This window comes from Dunckerocampus dactyliophorus, chromosome 5, assembly GCF_027744805.1.
Source record: "Dunckerocampus dactyliophorus isolate RoL2022-P2 chromosome 5, RoL_Ddac_1.1, whole genome shotgun sequence".
Classification (NCBI taxonomy): Eukaryota; Metazoa; Chordata; class Actinopteri; order Syngnathiformes; family Syngnathidae; genus Dunckerocampus; species Dunckerocampus dactyliophorus.
The window spans coordinates 32,639,797-32,662,884 of NC_072823.1; the positions used below are offsets into that span (position 1 = coordinate 32,639,797).

The window sequence follows — 23,088 nt, forward strand, 5'->3', positions numbered from 1 at the left end:
TATAACGCGTACCTTTTCTGCGGGGGATTTCTCAGTGGCCGCTACAGGCAGGTGGCCGTTATATACAGGTGGCCGCTAAGATGTTTGACTGTAGTTCATTCAGCCATGTTTATGCTTGAAACGCTTAATTTAAGTCAAGAACAAGCACAATTTTTTAAAATATGCAAGGTTTTCTTTTTTTTGCCAACAGGCCAAAACCAACCACAAAACAGTGATCATTTATTAATTACTGAAAAACTGCAATAGAGTGAGGGCGCGATGTTTGAAGTGTGACGTAGTGTGGGACAACTGTACTCATACAAAGTGCATATCAAGCATTTATCCCAAAAAAAAAAAAAAAAAAAAGGACATGAATCAGAGCATTTTTTTAAATTGATTTAAATAGATTTCAGTGAACGATGCCGTGCTACCATGAAATACCAAAAATGATATTTTCTTGCAAGTTTTTCTTCATAAACTGAAACAGTACTTTACGTAAATATGCAAATGGGTTAGAAAAACGCTTTTTTTGCTTGCATTGTCACACTTTGGCATGCCCTATCAGGAGAATGACCCATACACAAAACACTAAGTACTGTATAAGCAACAGCTGGCCTCACCAGACTTTCACTTGACTGGAGTTGTATACTGCATTGCAACTTTGTTTTAGCAATCTAAAAAAAACAACAACAACAAAAAAAACCTCGGAGTAATAGAGTTTTGACAACCATGAAGAAAAGCCTTTCATTTGAAATAATTTTTAAAAAACACAGCAGTTTATCAAAAATGAAAATTGTATTTCCGTTGATACTTAAAAATAATAAAAAGCCGGGATCTACCACATCACGCTTGCAGCACATGATTTTCCTACAACTAAACCGAAGCAGCAGCTAATCAGACCGAGAACATTCATAAGCTACAAAACAAACACAACCAAAGCCATTATTTCAAGCTGGAGAACTTCCAATCATGACTCTACATATACTACAAGAGGTCTGCTTGAAAGAAAACAAGCCCAGGTCACCAAAGGGACTTACGGAGGTGGTAAGTGTCGACACACAACCGGGTCACCAGTGTCCTTGTGTGGGGCAGCAGATCTAACCAGTGTAACCACGAGGCCACTAGCAAAGTGCCCGGCTGCAGAGTTAGGATAAGTTCAGTGCACCCAGTCCCCAAGTAGAACATAGCAATGTGACACCTGAATCTTTTTATTTTGCGTTATATTAAATGATACAGGAAAATGGATTCGCAATCTACTGGCAGAAAATTCACCAATAAATAAAATGCTCAAATAAAACAAATAAAAGCATTTATATAGCATGCAGAAAAATTGAAGTAGGTGGGGGCAACTTTGATATTACAGACATTAAAACCAATCCCGTGTAGACTGAGTAGTCAGTAGGGCACCGCGTCCGAGTTGCCTCTACTCTGCAATACTCCAACTGTACAGTGATGTGCGGTGATAGTGATGGTTGAACCCGGTACATGTTTAACAAAATAAAGCATAGTGAAACATTTTTAGGACGTTTTAAATTGTTTTCAAACTAATTGTGGTCAATGTGTGTGTAAACAATAAGGTACCGTAAATTCTGGTGTATAAGCCCCTACTTTTCTCTTGAACTTTGAACTCTACGGCTTATACAGCAGTGCGGCTAATTTCTGGCTAAATTCTAATCTTGTGACATGTCCTTTCCTTCAGAACTACTAGTAATTGTTTTAATACTGTGCCGCTCGCCCGTCAGTGAGGAAATGGTAGCTTCCTTTAAGGCCTCCTCCTTCAGGCCCTTTTAAAAAGAAATGTTTGCTTACAATTTAAAGCTACCTATTTCAGTTGTATGTGCTCCCTGCTGCTCTCCAAAAGTATTTTTGTGGGACCGGTTTTTTGTATTTTGCCATATGCAAACTAATCCATGATCGCCGGTATGCAATAAATAGGCCCAGCACCATAGGAGAAGAAACATGCCCTTTCCATGATGCTTCCACCACCATGCTTCACTGTGTCCTGTGGCTTCAATTAAGAGTTTGGGGGTCGTCTCTCAAACTGTTTGCGGTCCTTGGACCCAAAAAGAACAATTTTACTCTCATTAGCCCACAAAATGTTCCTCCGTTTCTCTTGAGGCCAGTTGATGTGTTTTTTTGGTAAATTGTAACCTCTTCCGCACATGCCTTTGTTTTAACAGAGGGACTTTGAGGGGGATTCTTGTAAATAGATGAGCTTCACACAGACGTCTTCTAGCTGTCACAGTACTTCCAGGTAACTCCAGACTGTCTTGGATCATCCTGGAGCTGATCATTGGCTGAGCCTTTGCCATTCTGGTTATTCTTCCATGCACCTGGATGGTTGTCTTCCGTTGTCTGCCACGTGTCTCTGGTTTTGCTCTTCAATTTAAAAGGTATTAGAGATCATTTTAGCTGAACAGCCCACCATTTCTTGCACCTCTTTAGAAGTTTTCCCCCTTCCAATCAACGTTTTAAATCAAAGTATGATGTTCTTTTGAGCAATGTCTTGAACGAGCCATTTTCCTCAGGCTTTCCAAGAGAAATTCATGTTCCTCAGGCTTTCCAAGAGAAATTCATGTTCAACAGGTGCTGGCTTCATCCTTAAATAGGGACCACCTGATTCACACCCTTTTATCCACAAAATTGATGACCTAACTGATTGAATACCACACTATTTTCATTTTTTAACACACCCCTTTCAACCAATTGCACAGTCTTAAGAGTGTGTATCATGAATGCTGGGTCTTGTTGGTTTTCTGAGAATCTACTGCACCTACTGATAACTTGTTTGCCATGTAGCAATAGAAAATTATACTAAACTGTGGATTCATGTGGTTCATCACATTGACTGCTATTATTTTGAACACTACTGTATATAACAGTATAACAACGTAACAGTCTCACTAAAAGGTGTCATCTTTCTAAGAACTTACTAAGAACTAGGGCTGCAGCTATCAATTTTTTTTTAAATAGACTATTCTACCAAATATTCCTTTGATTAATCAAAAAACAGATAAAAAATATTTTTGTTTGATTAAAAACACAATTATTAATACACAAGAGAAAGACATTTAACTTAATAATGAATGACCAAATCATTTTTTTTTTTAGATAATCAACCATGTTATTTCTTAAATTGACATGAGGAAGAAAAAAAATCCAATACTTTTTGTAATCAAGGTACTCTAATTATTCCAGTAATTGTTGCACCCCTACTAAGAAAACTTACCTCATCACACAGCAACTTAACACTCAAAAGGTATACCTGAGAAATATACAATGCATTCATTGGGGCGCTCCAATGACGTCAGCCTTGCAGCGCCATTCATCCATTTTAAATGCTGCTTGTCCTCCAATTAAATGCTTTGCTTAAAAGAAATACAGTATGGGAAAACCTTTTCCCATTTTAAGCTCGTATTGGTACATGTTTGTATATTTATTAGGGATACCTCTTGAGTGATTAAGTTGCTGTGTGATGAGTTTAGTGTTTGTAAGATAACAACGTGAGTCAGACTGTTACATTGAGCAATGACCTGCTGCTAGCCAACGTCCGCTCTCTTGAAAACAAGATGGACGAACTACGAGCAAGGATTACAGCTCAACGTGAGATCAGGGAATGCTGTGTCCTCACCTTCACAGAAACCTGGCTGACGGAGGATATACCGGACTCGGCGATCCAGTTGGAATCATTTGCTGCTTACCGGGGAGATCGGACTTTAGCGTCTGGTAAACACAGAGGTGGCGGCGTCTGTGTTTACGTAAACAAACGGTGGTGCACAGACGTACAGACGATGGAAAAGCACTGCTCGCAGGACATTGAGCTGCTGATGGTGAAATGCAGACCTTTTTATTTGCCTCGTGAGTTTAGCGCTGTGTATTTAACTGCTGTTTACATCCCACCACGAGCTAACACTGCTAATGCACTAGGCCTCCTGCATGACATCATTGATAAACACGAGACCAAACACCCAGACGCTGTATTTATTATATCTGGCGATTTCAACCACTGTAACCTCAGGACTGTCCTCCCCAAATATTACCAGCATGTGAGCTTTCCCACAAGGGAAAATAACATCCTGGACCAAGTCTACTGCAACATGAAAGGTGCTTTGAAGGCTGTTCCAAGACCCCACTTTGGAAAGGCTGACCACATCTCTATATTCCTTTATCCAACATACAGACAACTTCTTAAAAAAGCTCCCCCTGTACGTACAGCAGTTAAAGTATGGAATGAAGAAACTGATCAAGTACTTCAGGACTGCTTTGGCTGCACAAACTGGGATGTGTTTAAAACTGCAGCGGGGAGGGAAGATTGTACTGTTGATTTGGATGAATATGCTTCTGCTGTTACTGGCTACATTAGCACATGTATAGAGACTGTTACCACCACCAAGTATTACAGAAAATACCCTAACCAAAAACAGTGGATGAACTGTGATGTAAGGGCTAAGCTACGTGCTCGTTCGACTGCATTTGTCATGGGCACCACTGATGACTACAAAAAGGCCAGATATGACCTGAGGAGGTCCATACGAGAGGCCAAAAGACAGTACAGACAGAAGCTGGAGGGCTACTATTCCACCTCAGACCCTCGGCGCATGTGGGCGGGGCTCCAGCACATCACAGACTATCGACAGCAGAGTAGCGTAGCCACGTCCAGCCAAACCACACTTCCTGATGAGTTGAATGAGTTCTATGCCCGCTTTGACACCCAAACTCCTGATGAGCAGAGAGGGTGGCTGAACCTGGGGAGCACACAGGACTCACCTCTCATGGTGACATCAGCTGATGTGCGCAGGGTTCTAAACAAAACAAACCCACGAAAAGCAGCAGGCCCAGACAACATCTCAGGACGTGCACTTCGGGTTTGCTCATCAGAGCTAGCTGATGTGCTTGCTGACATATTTAACCTGTCGCTTGCACAAGCATCTGTACCGACCTGCTTTAAGTCCACCACCATAGTGCCCGTACCCAAGAAGAGCAACGTGACCTGCTTGAATGACTATCGCCCTATAGCACTCACTCCTATTGTTATGAAGTGCTTTGAAAGATTAGTCATGACCCACATCAAAAAGAGCATCCCGGCGGCAACCGTGGACCCTCTACAGTTTGCATATCGCCAGAACCGGTCCACGGATGATGCAGTCAACACTGCCATCCACACAGCCCTTTCTCACCTACAGGGCCAGGACACATACGTCAGAATGCTATTTATAGACTATAGCTCTGCTTTTAATACAGTCTGCCCCCACAAACTCACAGATAAGCTCCTCACACTTGGCCTGTCTCCCTCCCTCTGTAACTGGGTGTTTAACTTTCTCACAGGCAGGCCCCAGTCAGTCAGAGTCCACAACCACACATCCAGCTCAAGAATTGTGAGCACTGGGACCCCACAGGGGTGTGTGCTGAGTCCACTCCTCTACACGCTCTTCACCTACGATTGCGTGGCCTCCCAGAACAACACCAGCATCATTAAATTTGCAGATGACACTACAGTCATCGGACTGATCACTGGTGGTGTTGAAACATCATACAGAAGAGAGGTGGCGGACCTCATAGCTTGGTGTCGTGATAACAATCTCCTTCTCAATACAGATAAGACTAAAGAGATGATCATCGACCCAAGAACAAGGGAAAAGGAGCCGCATAGACCCCTGTTTATTGATGAGACTGAGGTGGAGAGGGTGAAAACCTTCAAGTTCCTTGGCACACACATCAGCGAGGACCTCACCTGGTCTCACAACACCCAACAAATTATGAAGAAGTCCCAAAGGAGACTGTACTTCCTGAGAAGACTGAGGAAATTTGGCATGTCCACCACAATCCTGAGTTGCTTCTACAGATGCACTATGGAAAGTGTCCTTACCGCCTCCATCACTGTTTGGTACGGTAACTGTACAACACGTGATAGGAAGGCACTCCAGCGGGTGATCAAGACCTCACAGAACATTGTTGGGGCAGCCCTCCTCTCACTGCAAGACATTTATAAAACCAGAGTCCTACGAAGAACACACAACCTCATCAAGGACAGCACACATCCACAACACTCATTATTCACACTCCTACCGTCAGGCAGACGCTACAGGAGTTTGAAGTCTAGGACCACAAGGCTGGCAAACAGCTTTTACCCACAGGCCATCAGGCTTCTCAACGAAGCACTCGCACACGCCGCACGCAACACACGCACACACTCATAGCACTTTATTTATTTATTTATTTGTATTATTTACTTTTATTAATGTCTCGTCTGTTGTTGTTGCTTAATTTATTGGTATATATGTTTGTGTGTTTATGTTTCTTATGTTCTTATTCTTTCATTTGTTTTCTTTCTTTTCTTGGGAGAATGAACAGAATAAGATTTTCATTGCATGGTATAACTGCTGTTGTACTATGCACATGACAATAAAACTCTCTTGAATCTCTTGAATCTTGAATCTTGAATCTTGACTTCCCGCAATTTCCAATAAGTTGACTAGCTCGTTGTGAGTTCATCTTGACTCCTGTCAAAGAGCTGCCTGGTACTCACGGACCCATGTGCGCCACAATATACCATTTTATGAGGTGGACACATGTGGCTTACACACCGGAATTTACGGTATATACATTATCTATCTATATAGCATAGATGTCATTCATACACTATTACTTAACATTGTTTAAGAATTTTTTTAAACCCTCATTTTTAAGATGTGGCGGCTTTTATTTTGTCATGGCGAAGGTGCCGCGATCAATTACATGAAGTGGTTAATGTAGATATTTTTATGACAACCGTATTTTGTTTACACAGTTAGACGAAATGTGGCACACTGCCCTTATTCTGAAGGCCGCAAGTATGTACCGCTACTAACCCTGCTAGCTTCCATTCACGCTCTGTTTGCCAGTGTTTTAGGTCACCATTTTGACGTTTTTAGATCAGGAGGGGGCGGTTTAGTGTTTGTGGTTGAACGGTTCGCCGGGGAAATACTCCCTTCTCACGATGATAGCGTTTTATTCATATTATGTCCATTTCTGCGAGATTCTGTGTTTAACAGTAAATTCCTTTTTTATTGACCAATTGCGCAATTCCATTAACGTGGAAATCATATGGTCATATGATGTATGACTTCAGGGGCATTTGACCTCAGAGGTTTCAAGGTACGAGATGTTAGCATTAGCATCCCGGCTGCTGCAGAACAGATCAATTGAACTGTCAAGACGTTACCACCATTCAGGCATTTAAAACCTCGCCTATTAACAACACATTTGATGATGAAACAGCATCTGATTAATTAATAATCGACATGGCTAATTGTTCCCTCCAGTGAGGAGTGCTGGACTCCATTGCGTACAACAGCTATGCAGAATTTAACTTACATGTTGTTCCAACCACAGCCTTGTCCCTGCCTTCCAGAAGGTCCCACAGGTGCACGGATGCCTCCTCATACTGGTCAGCCAACCTGGGAACATAAGAACAACTTAATTACATCTTCATTCAGAACAGTAAAGAATCATGCTCGTGTTAAAAAAAATTGCACTGACCTGATATTTTGGTCCCGGTCTGGCCCCACCAATTTGTAGAAGTCATCAAACGCCATCAGGTCCACTTCCGTGAGAAGAGCTGAGCCTCCGACTCCCTGCTTCAGGTCCTGCCGCACTGACTCATCTCCCAGTCTATCCAGAAGAAACTGCAGCTCCAGAATTGTCTTCAGCCTTCTCTGCTCTGCCTCCTCCCGCTGCAGCTGCTCCCGTCGGGCAGACTTCTTCACTACCTTCTGTATCTGATGACGACCACAAACCACACGAATGGAAGTTCTACTTGTTTTCAATTTGAGAAGACCCCAGTGTCTCCCATAGACTTTGTACTACCTATTTGTCATTGCTCATAAACACATTAGAATGGGACTGTCCAAGTAGCTACACCTTGTACAAGCCTGGTCTGCTACGGAATAGATGATGTAGCAGGAGGTGTCAGTATTGCCAACTTAGTGACATTGATACTATATTTAGCAAGTAATCAGGCCACTGGAGATACTCTTTCATCTAGTGGAGAGACTAACTTTTAGAGATTTCTTGATCCAAATGACACACGTCTCCCAGAAAATTGGAGGACTACGTACAAGAGGCATTATTGTGGACTAAAAATACATACCAGCATTTATTTACATTCAAACAAAAAATGGCATATCTGAAATTATTCACATCAAATTCATAGTTCTGTCATTTTGAATAATCCTAACTGTTCTAAAGCATTCTTACAAGCCTGATTCATTGGGAACCACTGTTTTAATCAATTCAAAAGTCGCAAAACAGCAAGCAGCTGTCTGCCGTTGGCTTGTGGACAGTCATGGCTGAAACAAAGCAGCTCACAGAGGTCCTCCGGGTGTGCATTGCGGCTGCTCAGCAGTCAGGAAAGGGCTATATGGCCGTATCTACACGCTTTCAAACTCCAGTGACTATGGTGTAAAGTACTGCTAAAAAAATACAAGATGTCCCGTAGTGTGGAAAATCTCAGGATGCATTTGGAAGCCAAAAATGACACCTGTGCTGGTCAGGAGGACAATGAGAGGTGAGAAAGAATCCCAGGATCACCACCAAGACCGTCCTGGTGACTCTGGGCTCTGTTGGTGGAAACGTCTCAAGGCAGATGCACACTGCTTTCCACTGATGCAGACCAAGAAGGATAGAGGTGGTCACTTGTCCAGGCAAAAGGCATACAAAAGCGCATTTGAGCTTTGCAGAAAGAAGGACTTCTGATCTTTGTTTTACAGTCAGATTAAATAAAGAATTATTTATTTGGCCTAAAGAAGGAGAAGCCTTTAGCTTTCAGAACATCAAACATGGCGGTGAGAATCTGATGCTTTGAGGGCAAAAAATGTCAGCCAATGGACCGGGAAACCTCATCACAGTGAACGGCACCATGAAAAAAAGAATACATCAAGATTCTCAACAAGAACACGAAGCACAGTGGACATTTCAGGATATCAACAACCCAAAACACACAGCAAACGGTGTGAAGAGATTGTTAGCGGACAAAAACATCAACGCTTTGCAGTGGCCTTACTTGGCCTGCACTGGCTTGACCGGAATTCAACTGAGATCCTGAGAACAGAGCTAAAGATCGCGGCGATGCCAAGGAGAGCCTCCAGCCTGAAAGATGGAGCTCCTCACGAAAAACGGACAGACAAACATACCAGCGGAGACATACAAAAAGCTGGTCAGCATTGACAGGTGCACGAAGGTTGCTATAATTAAGACTTTCTTTTCGATTATTGAGAAAGGTATGAATCTTTTTGTTCAAATGTAAAAAAAAGCCGAGATTTTCCTTTCCTGCAACAATACCTCTTGGACGTTGTCTTATAATCTTCTGGGAGACACCTGTGTCATTTTCAATGAAGAAAAACTTTCTGGTCACATAATAGTAACACTAAGTCAAAATTTCCTAGAGCAGGGGTCGAGAACCTTTTTGGCTAAGAGGGCCATAAAAGCCACATATTTTAAAATGTATTTCCGTGAGAGCCAACATTGAATACAACTAAATGTGGGAATTTTTAAGAAAGACCTCTAAAGTTGTTATTTTTATTAACATTATTATCCTGAAGTGATCCAATAATAAATAAAATACTTCTTAGCATTAATGCGACTTCTGGTGCTGCGTGGTTTTTCACGGTACTCCGTATCTTTTTCTTTTCACCATCTTCGTCAAAGGGGTCGGCTCTACAGAATTAGCAAGCTGACTGTTTGATTAAAGGGAGGGAAGTTCACTTCTTGACATCTCAATGATACGAGTAGGCTATCGCATTTTCCAGTGATCATCAAATTTTGGTGTCTGACCTCGAAAATATCTGAAGGACAGCTGGCACTGGCTGTGGCCACCCCGCATTGTGGTAGAAAATGGATGTTAATGAGCGTTATTTTTAACAATGTGATTTCTGTATGTTATTGAGCGTTATTTTTAACAATGTGATTTCTGTAAGGTACTTCAAAAGGTCAGCGAACAAAAAAACTGAAATACATTTTTATGGTGTTAAGACATGTCTGAGAGCCAGGGGCAGGCATCAAAAGAGCCACATCTGGCTCCCGAGCCATAGGTTCCCTACCCCTGTCCTAGAGGTATGAATAATTTTGGGCTTGATTGTATGGCTCCTGGGACTGAACTGGTTCAGAGTGGCAAAGGTATAGATGTGCGTGTTGAAGTTGAAGAACGCGGCATTTGGTAGATTTATTGAGCTGTGGCAGCGTCGAAGAAAGTTAGATATATAGTCAAACTTGTCTATAACGGCCACTAGAGGGAGTCTGCAAAAGTGGCTGCTATAGACAGGTGGCCTCTATAGACAACTTGTCGTCCAGGTTGAATGTTGACCAGTCGAGGAAAAAAAGAAAAAAAAGGGAAAAAAATAATGTTGACCAGTAGAGGGCACTGCGGACTGCGAATAAAAGTTGTACAGCACTACTAGGCTTGTTATTATCATGGTTCATGGTTTGAATTCATCCTGAACATGCATATGAGTCAAACAGTAGCACATCACATAGTACAATTCACAACTTTGCATGTCCAAAAAGGAGTAGGAAGAAGCAAAGCTTATTTAATCGTATCCCTCATCAGTTTCACATCAGTTGCAATACATTTATTCACCTCTTGTTCTTCCAAGTGTACTTTGTAGGTCTACATGACAATGTAGTGCAATCATAGCCAAGGTTTTTACTTACTAAAAGGAAGCTAGAGGCTTAATAATAACTGATAGAATATATCCACGACCCACAGAACAAAGCTGTGCTAGTAATGTCTTACGCTTGTTTTTAATATTTTACTTTTTATACGGCAGAGTGTCATTACAGCTTCAGTTCATCAGGAAGTGACGGGAAGTAACGGTGGGCGTCCCGAGCAGGAGAGCTAGGCTCAGTGCTAGCTGTGAGTTTGGAGAGAGTTGGGAAGTGTGTTTATGTTGGCGTGGATGTAAAGTCCTGCAGTGTTCTCCGCTGTTAATAAAGCCATTAAAGTGCATCGGTGACGTGTGTCTCTCCTTCCCCACAACAAGCGGCATTACAGTATTGACCAGTGCACACCAGGAAATAAACGGTGTCATTTCTTACAGGCATTGGCTGGACAGCTATGTAGTGGGGCTTGTTTAACCTTTGCCTTGTGGGCAAGCAGGAAGGAGAGACGATGCTGAGAGACGATGCTGAGAGATGTGTGCGTGTTCTGAGCTAAATAAAGTTGGCAGAAGCAACAGGAGAAGTTTCCTTCTTTGCTTCGGAGCTGAATAACACTGACAAGTTAACAGACTAGTAGCGAACGGAAAAGAAGACGGCTTTGTTTGTGTCGAATACAGAAGATGAGGACTTTGATGGATTTGTGGATGAGGATTGATAAAAAAATAACGTGAGTACATTCGAAAATACTTCAATTAAGTACAACCCAACTCAGTTTTGCTCCCGCTGCCGCATGCACGCTAGCGTGTCTTTTTTTATTGTAGCGTCGCTGGGAGCACGTCCTGTTCCCAGCCTACTTTGCGGTAATGTTTTGGTGCAAATGCTCTTAAAGTTACATGTTTGACCAGGAAATAGCAAGCTCAAAAGAAGATGGCTTTTTTATGTGGAACAACTGACAGTTTGTGTGGATCTTGTGAATGATTGTGACTGAGCTAGGACTCAGTAATTAAAGTCTACACACGACGGCTTCATTGATTGAAAAACTAAACTTTTTCGTGCATGAAGCTTCTACTTGAGTCGGTAATTTGGCCGCTATATGCCGTCAGATATTGACCAAGGGAGACAAAATGGGTGGCCGCTGGCCGCGTTAGACAGGTGACTGCTATACACAGGGTCTTAACATGTACATTTGCCGCGGGGGATTTTTCCAGTGGCTGCTATAGGCAGGTGGCCGTTCTATAAAGGTGGCTGCTAAGACAGGTTTGACTGTAGTTTCACTTCTGCACACAACTGAAGTATTCAAGCATCACCGAATAAAAATAACAGATCTTAATGTTTGTCATCAAGCATTAACAATGAAACGAAGACAAGCATGCAAAAATCATGCGTTTTCAAACAGAGTGACATGAAAGCTCATATCCATCTTCTCATCGTTCCCGTGTGGATGAGAGGCTTAAATGATCAAATAATTTGCCGTTTTGACGTCAAAACTTTCCCATGTTAATAGCCCATGACTTCTTGCCTCCCACAATGTTATTCCTCTCTCCCACGTCAATTACAACTCCACGCAGACGCATCATGGCCAATGACAAAGTTTGTGCCGCAAATAGATTGCAGTGCTGTGGAAAACAAATTGCCCTCCTTACATCTTGTCCAAGAGTAATGAACGTCTTCTGCAACTCCCTGGCAAATTCCAGGTTATTCATGACTTCCTGGTATTTGGAAAGGGCCTCCTAAGAAGACAAACCAAAACATACAAAAGGAGATATTCTTGCAGTTATGTACGCAAGGATCACACTACTCGACCCTCACCAGCTGGTCCTGATTAAGACGCTCGCCTTTATCCTTTCGAACTTGATAGTCATCCAGTTTGCTCTGTGACAAAGGTTAGTGCGTTCAACATACAACAATGTTATTAACAGGTATGACATGTCATCAGGATGGATCTTGGGCATCACGATACTCCGTGTTTTTACCTTTTTCTTCTCCATGTTGCGGGCCTTCTTGTCAATAACAAGAAGCACTTGCTTCAGGACTTCAGATTGGCCGCCAAGTGCATTATAGCCCATTAAACCTGGAGAGGATCCCGCATCTGGGCTAGCTGCCTGCACTGTCCCGTTCGCATTCATCGCAGAGGGCATCTAACAATGACAGAGTACGAGATAAATACATTAAAAAAAAAAATTGCACACCATCGAGCACTATGAGGAACAACAACCCCTGAAATAATTCTATGCTAAGCTTTACTATTAAACGATGACGGAATAAACGTAACTATGTAAAAAAATAAATAAAATAACCATGAAATCATGTGGTCTTTGTCAAGCACAATGACACAGCTATGCACAAGAGCTGTGTTTTCAACCCTCTGGGATCCCGTTAAGACGCACACATGCACATGTAGGTCTGTCACGATAACAAATAATTCTATGCTAAGCTCTACTATTAAACGATGACGGAATAAACGTAACTATGTAAAAAAATAAATAAAATAACCATGAAATCATGTGGTCTTTGTCAAGCACAATGACACAGCTATGCACAAGAGCTGTTTTCTCAACCCTCTGGGATCCCGTTAAGACGCAAACATGCACATGTAGGTCTGTCACGATAACAAATTTTGCTAGGCGACAATTGTGCTACAAATTACCGTTGACAATATTAGTGACATTTTTTTGACCATTTTTTAAAATTATTGAGTCCCGTCTAGTGGTACTCAAGTATAGTGTACCTGTGTGAGCCACATTAGCTTGACACAGAAGTTGCCTGTATGTATGTTTTTGCAATGTAGCGAGCGACGCTGTCTGTGAGCGCACACCATTTTGTTTATATTTACATTGCCGTTGCCTCAGTAAGCGTTGACTGTCGGGACAAAGGCTCCGCTGCCTGAGGCACCTGCGTCGGGGACTTTTTTTCCCCAGTTGAGAAAACTGTCCGTGTCGTTGTCTATTTGATTTGTTGGATCAAATGGACATACAGAGGGTTAAATACATAATGTTTAGTTGTCATTTTTTTTCTTATTAAAACTCAAGTTGATTGAAGTATCAAAGCTGAAAAATACACACACGTACTGATGTTTCGTTTTTATAGCAGTTTTTGGGAGTAGACTTATTAGTTTTCTTGGGACCCGAAAGGATGGGAAATTTGGCCTGGGCGTCTGGTTGACCCAGGAATCAATTTTAAATTCGAATTTTTATGGGAAAAAAAACATCTAAGGAAAAATTATGCCATGGAGTAACACAAAATTTATGAGCAAAACAAACAAGCAAAATTTTACCTGCAAAGTCAAACAAAAAGTCGTTCAGGACCCCAGATGGGTAATGTAACAAACTTACCGGGCGGTCTATTCACTTATCACCGTTAATTTCACCTCTACACTGTGTAGAGCCTTGGCGTGGAAACAGTGGCTATTCTCGATGCCTTTCCCCGGTTTAACTCAAAATGTGAAATGGATTTAATCTGATCTTTGATCCACTGTGATGAGTTGGTCGATGATCTCTGGTGGTTTGCTAAAATGTCCGCACTGCCGTTAGCACAGACCATTAGCCTCACCATGCACTGCTAGTTCGCCTCGCGGTGCATGCTAGGTTTGCAGCCGGTCGGCAGCCTCATTACCCCCGGGGGACGAACCGGCATATCACCCACCTTAAAGTTTTATATCCACTGGGGAACGTTATGGCCAAATGTTCAACACAGCCAAGTTGTTGTGGTTGTTTTGTCGCTTTATTTTCTCTTTCACGATACGTGGGATCCGCCCCGCCGGCCTTACCGACAACTGAGACGTCTCGAAAGAGTGAGAAAGTCTTTATAAAGCCGATGGTCCGTTTTGTGCTTTCGAAGATATGCCTGTCCATTTGTAATATGACTGTGCATTTGAAAAATGATATAATGAAGAATTACACAATAAAACATACATTTTGTAATTGAAATACTATTTAAGTAAATTATAAATGAACACAATAACAATGCGCAATTTTCTTAATGTTATTTTCAGTCAGGCAAAATAGAGACATCTTCCAGGACGAAATCTGCACAATCATTAGCTTTGATGGGGCTCATCAACGCATGACACATATCTTCTGCAGTTGACATGCGCTGTCACGTTTTTTGTTGTTGTTGTTGTTTTTTGTTTTTTTTAACAAAATAAGTGTCTGTGCTCTCATGATTTTAGGGAATAACTAATATTGTATGACCTTTACAATTTCAATGTCCTTTCCCCCAACTATTACACTTGTATTGTCTATTGTATTAATTATTATGAAAACATGAATATTGAATTGAAGGGTCTTATCTACAGCTCTTCAGTACAACGTTATCAACGTTAATGGTGGTTGTATTGGTTTCACCAGTAGATGGCAGTCAAATTCCACCAAACGGATAACAAAATTAACTTGAACTTCGAATTTTTGTGGATTTTAGATTTATTTCTTCTTACTGTGAACACTGATTTGTGAGAAGATCCTAATGAATGCTCTTTTATGAAAGTAGTAATCCGCTTCCCCGACTTGAGCAACAAACCAAACCTGTAAGCTGTCCAAAGAATGTGCAACCAGCTTCCTTTTGCTTTGTCAAAAACAGGAAACGGTTGACATGGCGTCTCAGCCTACTGATTGCAACGTTCCACACATGATGTTTTGTTTTTACTGATTATGGGGGGATTGTGACTGCAAGTGAAGCTCCATTTCAACGAGTGACTCACTCAGGCAGCCTGTTGTATTTCAGTCAAACAAACGCAACAAACGTCACTTCATATTTTCGAAAGAGTGGTGCCTCATTTGGGCTGACTTTTTTTTTTTTTTTAATGATGAGGCTTTGAATCAGCCCTCTCAATCAAACTTACAGAACACATATTTTGACATTTACAAAACACATTTTGACTTCTCTTGAATAATTATGAAGTGGTTATTTTCTTTATTGCTCATCAACAGGAGTGTTCAACATGGTCATTTTCAAGTGCAAGTGGGTACATAGGGTGACCAAACGTCCTGTTTTCCCATTACATGTCCCGTTTTCACATCTTGCCCGGGTCTTTCTGTTTTTTTTCTTGGAAAGTGATGAAAATCTCCTGGTTTTCATTGTGCTGTTGAATTGACCGGCACCTACATATTTTTTGTTTGTAGGAATAATACCGTTGTCGTTTGCAAAACTGCACTGAAAAGTTTGTGACAATTTCAGATAACTTTTAAGAAACTATAAAAATACTAAAATACTAGTCAGACATTATACATGACTGGAGTGCTGTGCTGTTTTTAAAAAAACAACTCCAAAAACACTTGTCAAAGATGTATTTTATTACTGGAGCATTCTGCTCTTTTTTAGGACCGCCTGCAAAAATGCTTGTCAAAGATCATCTATTTGGCTGGAGGAGCTCTGCTCTTTTTAAGGACCTGCCGCAAGAACGCTTATAAAGATCTTCTATATGACTGGAGCACTCTACTATTTTTAAGGACATGCCGCAAATACGCTTGCCAAAGATCTTCTTTATGACTGTGGCATCGCTGCTTTTAAGGCTCTACTGCAAGAACGCTTGTCAAAGATCATCTATATGACTGGTGGAGCTCTGCTCTTTTTAAGGACCTACCTGTGAGGGTTTGTATGACAGTTGTCTGGATCCCAGTATGCAGAGGCGTACACGAGTTATGAGAGAAAGAGTCTTTAATACTGGTGTAAACAGCTCAGGAACAAAAAACTACGATGCCACGGAAAAGAAAAGGGCATCGCGGAAAAATGGAATAAGATATACTGTAACTGAAAAATATACCAAAGCTGGTCAGGCGGAGCTACCACAAAGCCGTGAGGAAAAACCAGGCGGGACTGGATGGCCGACGGCAGCAGCACAGATCTTGGCTTGGAGGTTCTGCCACGAGGAATCACCGAGTGCCATCCAGTCGCCACAGGTGAGCTTAAAAAAGGAGTGACCGACAATGAGGCACAGCTGTGCCTGTTCTGTAGCTCCGCCAAACTAGAGATCACCTGGGTCTGTGTGATGACACAAAAGCAGAAAATGAACAAGTGAAAGGAAATAAGCCACAAATAATAACCTGTACCCAAAATGTAAAACTAGTGTCTACGCCAGGCGTGACAGTATTCCCCCCCCTCATTCAATGGACGCCCCCTGGTGGACCACCTGGTTTGTCTGGGAACCTACGGTAAAAATCAGAAATGAGGTTATTGTCGAGAATAAGCGGCCGGGATATCCATGAACGGTCTTCGGGACCATAACCCTCCCAGTCCACCAGAAACTGCACACCCCTGCCTCGTCTCCTGGCGTCCAGGATCTCCTTGACGGTGTAGGCAAGATGACCATCCACAAGCCGGGGAGGTGGGGGGGTCGCCAATGGGGGGCTCAGAGTACTGGAGACCACTGGCTTCAGACGGGAAACATGGTGGACCGGATGAATCTTGAGAGAAGGGGGAAGTTTTAGGCGAGCCGTCACCGGATTGATCATCCGCTCTACCTCATAGGGACCAATAAATCTGGGCGCTAGCTTCTTAGTCTCTCCTGCCAGGGAGACATCCCGAGATGACAGCCATACCTTCTGGCCGGGCTTGTAGGCGGGGGCTGGTTTGCGGTGGCGGTTGGCGAGCCTCTGATTACGCTTGGCCGTACGGGATAGAGCGGCCCTGGTACTGCGCCAGACGCGATGGGCACGGCGAAGGAATGCGGCCAGCGAGGGTACAGTGCAATCGGCCTCTTGGGAGGGAAAAATGGGGGGCTGAAAGCCGTGCACCACATGAAAGGGGGAAAGGCCTGTCGCAGAACAAATGAGGGTGTTGTGGGCGTACTCTACCCATGGGAGATACGTGGACCACGAAGAAGGACGCTGCTGGCACACACACCTCAGTGCTGCCCCCAAGTCCTGGTTGGCGCGCTCCGATTGTCCGTTGGATTGGGGATGGTAGCCAGATGATAAACTTGCAGATGCACCCAGAGACTTGCAAAAGGCTTTCCATGTGGCAGAGGAAAATTGAGGGCCCCTGTCCGACACCACGTCCTGAGGGATGCCGTGAAGGCGCACCACATGCTGAATGAGTAACTTGGCTGTCTCTATGGAGGAAGGGAGCTTGCGGAGGGGTATGAAGTGTGTGAACTTGGAAAATCTATCCACAATAGTGAGTATAACAGTGAATCCTCTTGAGGAGGGCAGACCGGTGACAAAATCCAAAGAGATGTGAGACCAAGGGCGAGACGGGATAGGGAGGGGGTGGAGCAGTCCTGCTGGCGCCTGATGGGACGACTTGCCTCGTGCACAGTTGTAGCAAGCCGCCACAAAGCTCTTGGTGTCCGCATGAAGGGTTGGCCACCAAAAACATTGAGCGACAAGAAACGCCGTACGTCGGGCCCCTGGGTGACAAGCGATCTTAGAGCAATGAGCCCAGACCAGGACCTCTGAGCGAAGGGGTCTTGGGACAAAGAGGCGGCCAGGCGGACAACCACTTTGAGGAGGAGAATCCTTGGAGGCTTCTGCCACCCGTCTCTCGATCTCCCACCGCAGGGCCCCCAGAATCCGAGACTGGGGGAGGATAGTCTCTGACTTCGGCTCTTCCACTGCCGGGGAATACATCCTGGATAATGCATCAGGTTTTCCATTGAGGGAACCAGGGCGGAACGTGATGCAAAAATCAAACCTCGTGAGGAAGAGGGCCCACCGCGCTTGGCGAGGGTTAAGGCGCTGGGCAGAACGGATGTAGGAGAGGTTACGATGGTCCGTGTAAATCACAAAGGGGTGAGCCGCCCCCTCCAGCCAATGTCTCCACTCTTGGAGAGCGAGTATGACTGCCAGAAGTTCTCGGTTGCCAATGTCATAATTCCTCTCTGCTGGTGAGAGGCGTCGAGAGAAAAAGGCACAGGGGTGCAGTTTCTGATCCGCTGTGGACCGCTGGGAGAGCACGGCCCCGACTCCGGTGTCAGATGCATCTACCTCAACAAAAAAGGGGAGAGTAGGGTTAGGATGAACAAGCACCGGAGCGGAAATAAAAAAATGTTTAAGGCGCCGAAAGGCTCGGTCTGCCTCCAGCGACCAACAAAAGGGAACTTTAGATGATGTGAGCTTATTCAGAGGTTCCGCCACCTTGCTGAAATCCCGTATAAAACGCCGGTAAAAATTGGCAAAACCCAGGAACCTCTGCAACAGCTTCCTTGATGTAGGAATGGGCCAGAGGGCCACAGCCTGGATCTTGGCTGGGTCAGGTCTGAGTTGCCCTTTTTCCACAATGAAACCCAAAAACGACACCGAAGACATGTGAAAAGTACACTTCTGGGGTTTAACGTACAACTTATTCTCTAGCAGTCTTTGAAGGACTATACTGACGTGCTGCCTGTGTTGTTGCGTGGAACGAGAAAAAATAAGGATGTCGTCTAAATAAACAAACACGAACCGGCCGATCATATCACGAAGAACGTCATTGATCAGACACTGAAACACCGCAGGAGCATTAGTGAGACCGAAGGGCATGACGCAATACTCAAAATGCCCTAACGGTGTGTTGAAGGCAGTCCTCCATTCATCCCCTCTCCATACCCGCACCAAATGATAGGCGTTGCGTAGGTCGAGCTTAGTAAATATGACCGCGTCATGAAGCGGCGTAAAAGCGGAATCGATGAGGGGCAGAGGATATTTATTACGGACCGTAATTTTATTGAGGGCGCGGAAATCTATACACGGACGTAGAGTACCGTCTTTCTTTTTAACGAAGAAGAACCCAGCTGCAAGCGGAGAGGAAGAAGGACGGATATGACCCGCAGCCAGGGAGGATGAGATATATTCCTCCAGTGCATGTTGTTCAGGTTGTGAAATATTGTACAAACGGGAGGAGGGGAGAGGAGATCCCGGCAACAAATCAATGGCGCAGTCGTATGGACGATGGGGGGGAAGAGAAAATGCTTTGATCTTGCAAAAAACCTCACTAATATGATGGTATTCTCTGGGTACAGATGACATATCGGGAGGAGTACAGGTGGAAGGTTTAACAGCACTGACAGGGGAAGAGGCAGCCCGGAGACAATGACTATGACAAAAGGTGGACCAATTAGAAATTTTAAGAATAGACCAATCTATAGTAGGATTATGCCGCTGCAGCCAGGGCAACCCAAGCACCAACGGGGCTGAACGAGACGGAATAACAAAAAACTTAATTACCTCGTGGTGGTTACCCGCAAGCAGCAACGAGACCGCGTGTGTCTGGTGGGAAATACTCGCCAGGTGGCGCCCATCAAGAGAACGGACATTCTTAACATTATCCATCTTAGAAACTGGAATATTCATAGAATTAATCAGTCCACAATCAATAAAATTTTCATCAGCCCCCGAGTCAATAAGTGCCCGTACAGGACACGTTCCCCCCGGCCAAGAAAGAGTACCTTCTATTTGGAGACGTCCCACCATGGATGACGAAGCCGAGGCCTGAGTGAGAGGGAGGGGTCCTCCTCCCCTAGGCGTATCCCCAGTGGACGACGAACGACGTCTTGTGGGCCGGGCTGGGCAGGTTGCGATGTTGTGGCCCGCCTCCCCGCAGTAGAGGCATAGGTGCAACCTTCGGCGACGGCTCCTCTCCGCCGCCGACAGACGACTACCTCCGAGTTGCATGGGCACCACCCCCTCGGCGTCTTCTAGTGGCGTTCCGGCGCTGGAGGGTGGAAGCAGCGGGTTCGAACGAAGACCAAGCTGTGGAGCCGAATCAAGCCGGGGTGGTGGAAGAGGCTCCGCTTTCCGCTGTGCGCTGCGCTCCCGCAGGCGGTTGTCGAGGCGGATGGAGAGTGAGATGAGATCCTCCAAGGAGCGGGTCTCATCCCGAGCGGCCAATTCATCCTGGAGGCGAGCGTTGAGACTGGCCAGGTAGACACACCGCAGAGCCTTCTCATTCCAGCCGCTTTCTGCTGCCAAGATCCGGAAGGAGATTGAGTGATCCGCCACGGACGCGGCGCCTTGACGTATGGTAAGGAGGCGGCCGCCAGCCTCGCGTTCCCTTACGGGGTGATCAAACACACTCCGGAATTCTGCCGTGAAGAGAGGTAAGCTGGAGCACAGTTCCGGTTTGCTTTCGCACATCGCCATGGCCCAACTGGCGGCACGACCGGAGAGCAAGCTGAGCATATATGCCACTTTAGAGGAGTCCGTGCCGTACGTGTGGGGCTGTTGGGCGAAGATCAAGGAGCACTGGTGTATGAAGAGCTGACACTGGCCAAAGTCGCCGCCATACCTTGCTGGGTGTGGAATGCTGGGCTCACGGAAAGCGAAATGGGAGGATACAGCAAGTGTATCGCTTGCTGCTGCGGGCTGCGTTGGTTCAGCAGCCGCTGTCTGCGGGGCTCCCGTGATACTTGCGTGCAGCTCGCGCACCAGCGTGGTCAAGTCACTCAACGTTTGCTCGTGGGCACTAATGCGCTGGCCATGAGCCCGAAGAGCCATCTGGACCTGACTCTCCTCTGCGGGATCCATACTTATTGACTCGGTGATTCTGTGAGGGTTTGTATGACAGTTGTCTGGATCCCAGTATGCAGAGGCGTACACGAGTTATGAGAGAAAGAGTCTTTAATACTGGTGTAAACAGCTCAGGAACAAAAAACTACGATGCCACGGAAAAGAAAAGGGCATCGCGGAAAAATGGAATAAGATATACTGTAACTGAAAAATATACCAAAGCTGGTCAGGCGGAGCTACCACAAAGCCGTGAGGAAAAACCAGGCGGGACTGGATGGCCGACGGCAGCAGCACGGATCTTGGCTTGGAGGTTCTGCCACGAGGAATCACCGAGTGCCATCCAGTCGCCACAGGTGAGCTTAAAAAAGGAGTGACCGACAATGAGGCACAGCTGTGCCTGTTCTGTAGCTCCGCCAAACTAGAGATCACCTGGGTCTGTGTGATGACACAAAAGCAGAAAATGAACAAGTGAAAGGAAATAAGCCACAAATAATAACCTGTACCCAAAATGTAAAACTAGTGTCTACGCCAGGCGTGACACTACCACAAGAACGCTTGTGAAGATCTCGTATAATACTGGGGTGCGCTGCTGTCTTTTCGGACCTACTGCAAAAACGCTTCTCACAGCTGCTGCAAAAACAATCGTCAAAGATATTCTACAGGACTGGAGCACACTACTGTTTTTAAGAACCTACTGCAAAAACGCTTGTCAAAGATCTTCAAGATGATTGGAGTGCTCTGCTGTTTTCAAGGACCTACTACCGACTTATCAAAGACGATTTTTGTGATGAGAGTGCTGTGGTGTTTTAGCCATCTACAGGTACTCCAAAAATCACTCCCAAAGTTTGAACTGAACTGGTAGGCCAGTCTGAAGTCAGTTTAGGCAGGCAGGTCATGTCCCTGCCCTAGAAGTGATATAAAAAGTGCTTGACTCTCTCTGGTCATGTTTAAGAAGCCACGCTTGGCGCCAACAAGCTAGAGTTTTATTGCCAGGCTGTGGGTCGCATCTTGGTATCAAGCAGAACCATGTGGAGCTGAGCGTCTTGAAATGGGAAGACGCCATCATGCATGAGGAGGCTTGGGAGTCAACAACTAGCCCCCCTAGAAAGGCTTGACGTGCCACTTGCACATCCTGTGGCCTTTCTGGCTAAGCTTCACAGTAATAAGTAAGTAATGGATGACTCGGTTTTCCGCTTATTAATTACTCAAAATGCAGTATTGTTGAAGGTTATTGTGTGTTATGTCAGAGTCCAGTTCAAGTGTTGTCTTTTAAAAGTGTACTTTTATCTCTGTCCTCCTTTAGCCTTTCTCTGCTTGTGTCTGTCCAGTGAGCCCACATGTCGACCGTCAACTGGCAACCCCAGAGATACAGTCAGGCGACATTTTAGGGTTTGAGTCCACGCTGTCTGGCTGGGTCCCAGTCAGAGGCGCTTTATCTCGTTGTCCAGTCCAACGGCTGTCTGTGTTCCTCCCTCCTTCAGGCAGACCTGACGCTCTGGCAGCAGATAAGAGGAGCCTTATTAGCTTTAGGGGACCATCACTTTTTCACACAGGACCATGTAGCTTTGGATGTTTTTTCTTCCTTAATAAAAAAAAGTTTCATTTGAAAAGTGCATCAAGTGTTGAGTTGTGTTGTCATTGACTAATATTTACATTTGTTTGATGATCTGAAACATTTAAGTGGGACAAACATGCAAAAAAGAAAAGAAATCAGGAAGGGGGCAAACACATTTCACACCACTGTTTTACTTTTGCATCTCACAGCAACTACAGCGCCTTTTGCAGTAAGGGCCACATACTGAAAAATGAAAGGATGCAAGGGCCCCTTTGGTGTTTTGTAAGCAACACATGCATATACTGTATACTGTATCATGTGCTAAGATGGAAGTTGCACATATTTCAAGAAAAAAACTGTGATATTTGTGAAAAAGTGTATTTTTTGTAGGAACTTTGGTCTTTGCTCTGTTTTGCCCACTTTGCTGCTATTTTTTTTTTACATTTTCAAAAAATGATTTAATATGAAATATTGTTTAATACACGAAGTCCCCAACTAATGAAC

At 44.4% G+C, this 23,088-nt stretch overlaps 1 protein-coding gene across 5 annotated transcripts in view; it reads right to left on the reverse strand.

Moving 5' to 3' along the window:
- Positions 1 to 14,400, reverse strand: part of caprin1b (cell cycle associated protein 1b) — a 28,891-nt gene extending 14,491 nt beyond the window's left edge. For 4 of the 5 annotated variants that reach the window (XM_054776635.1, XM_054776638.1, XM_054776636.1 and 1 more), the window contains exons 1-6: positions 14,254 to 14,400; positions 12,585 to 12,749; positions 12,421 to 12,483; positions 12,255 to 12,341; positions 7,498 to 7,736; positions 7,333 to 7,415 (exon numbers count right to left, since the gene is read on the reverse strand). In XM_054776635.1, the coding sequence (XP_054632610.1) occupies positions 7,333 to 7,415; positions 7,498 to 7,736; positions 12,255 to 12,341; positions 12,421 to 12,483; positions 12,585 to 12,749 (637 nt within the window). In that variant the 5' untranslated portion in view covers positions 14,254 to 14,400. The remainder of the gene's footprint in view (positions 1 to 7,332; positions 7,416 to 7,497; positions 7,737 to 12,254; positions 12,342 to 12,420; positions 12,484 to 12,584; positions 12,750 to 14,253) is intronic. The other variant, XM_054776637.1, reaches the window with a different exon arrangement.
- Positions 14,401 to 23,088: the final 8,688 nt, after the last annotated feature.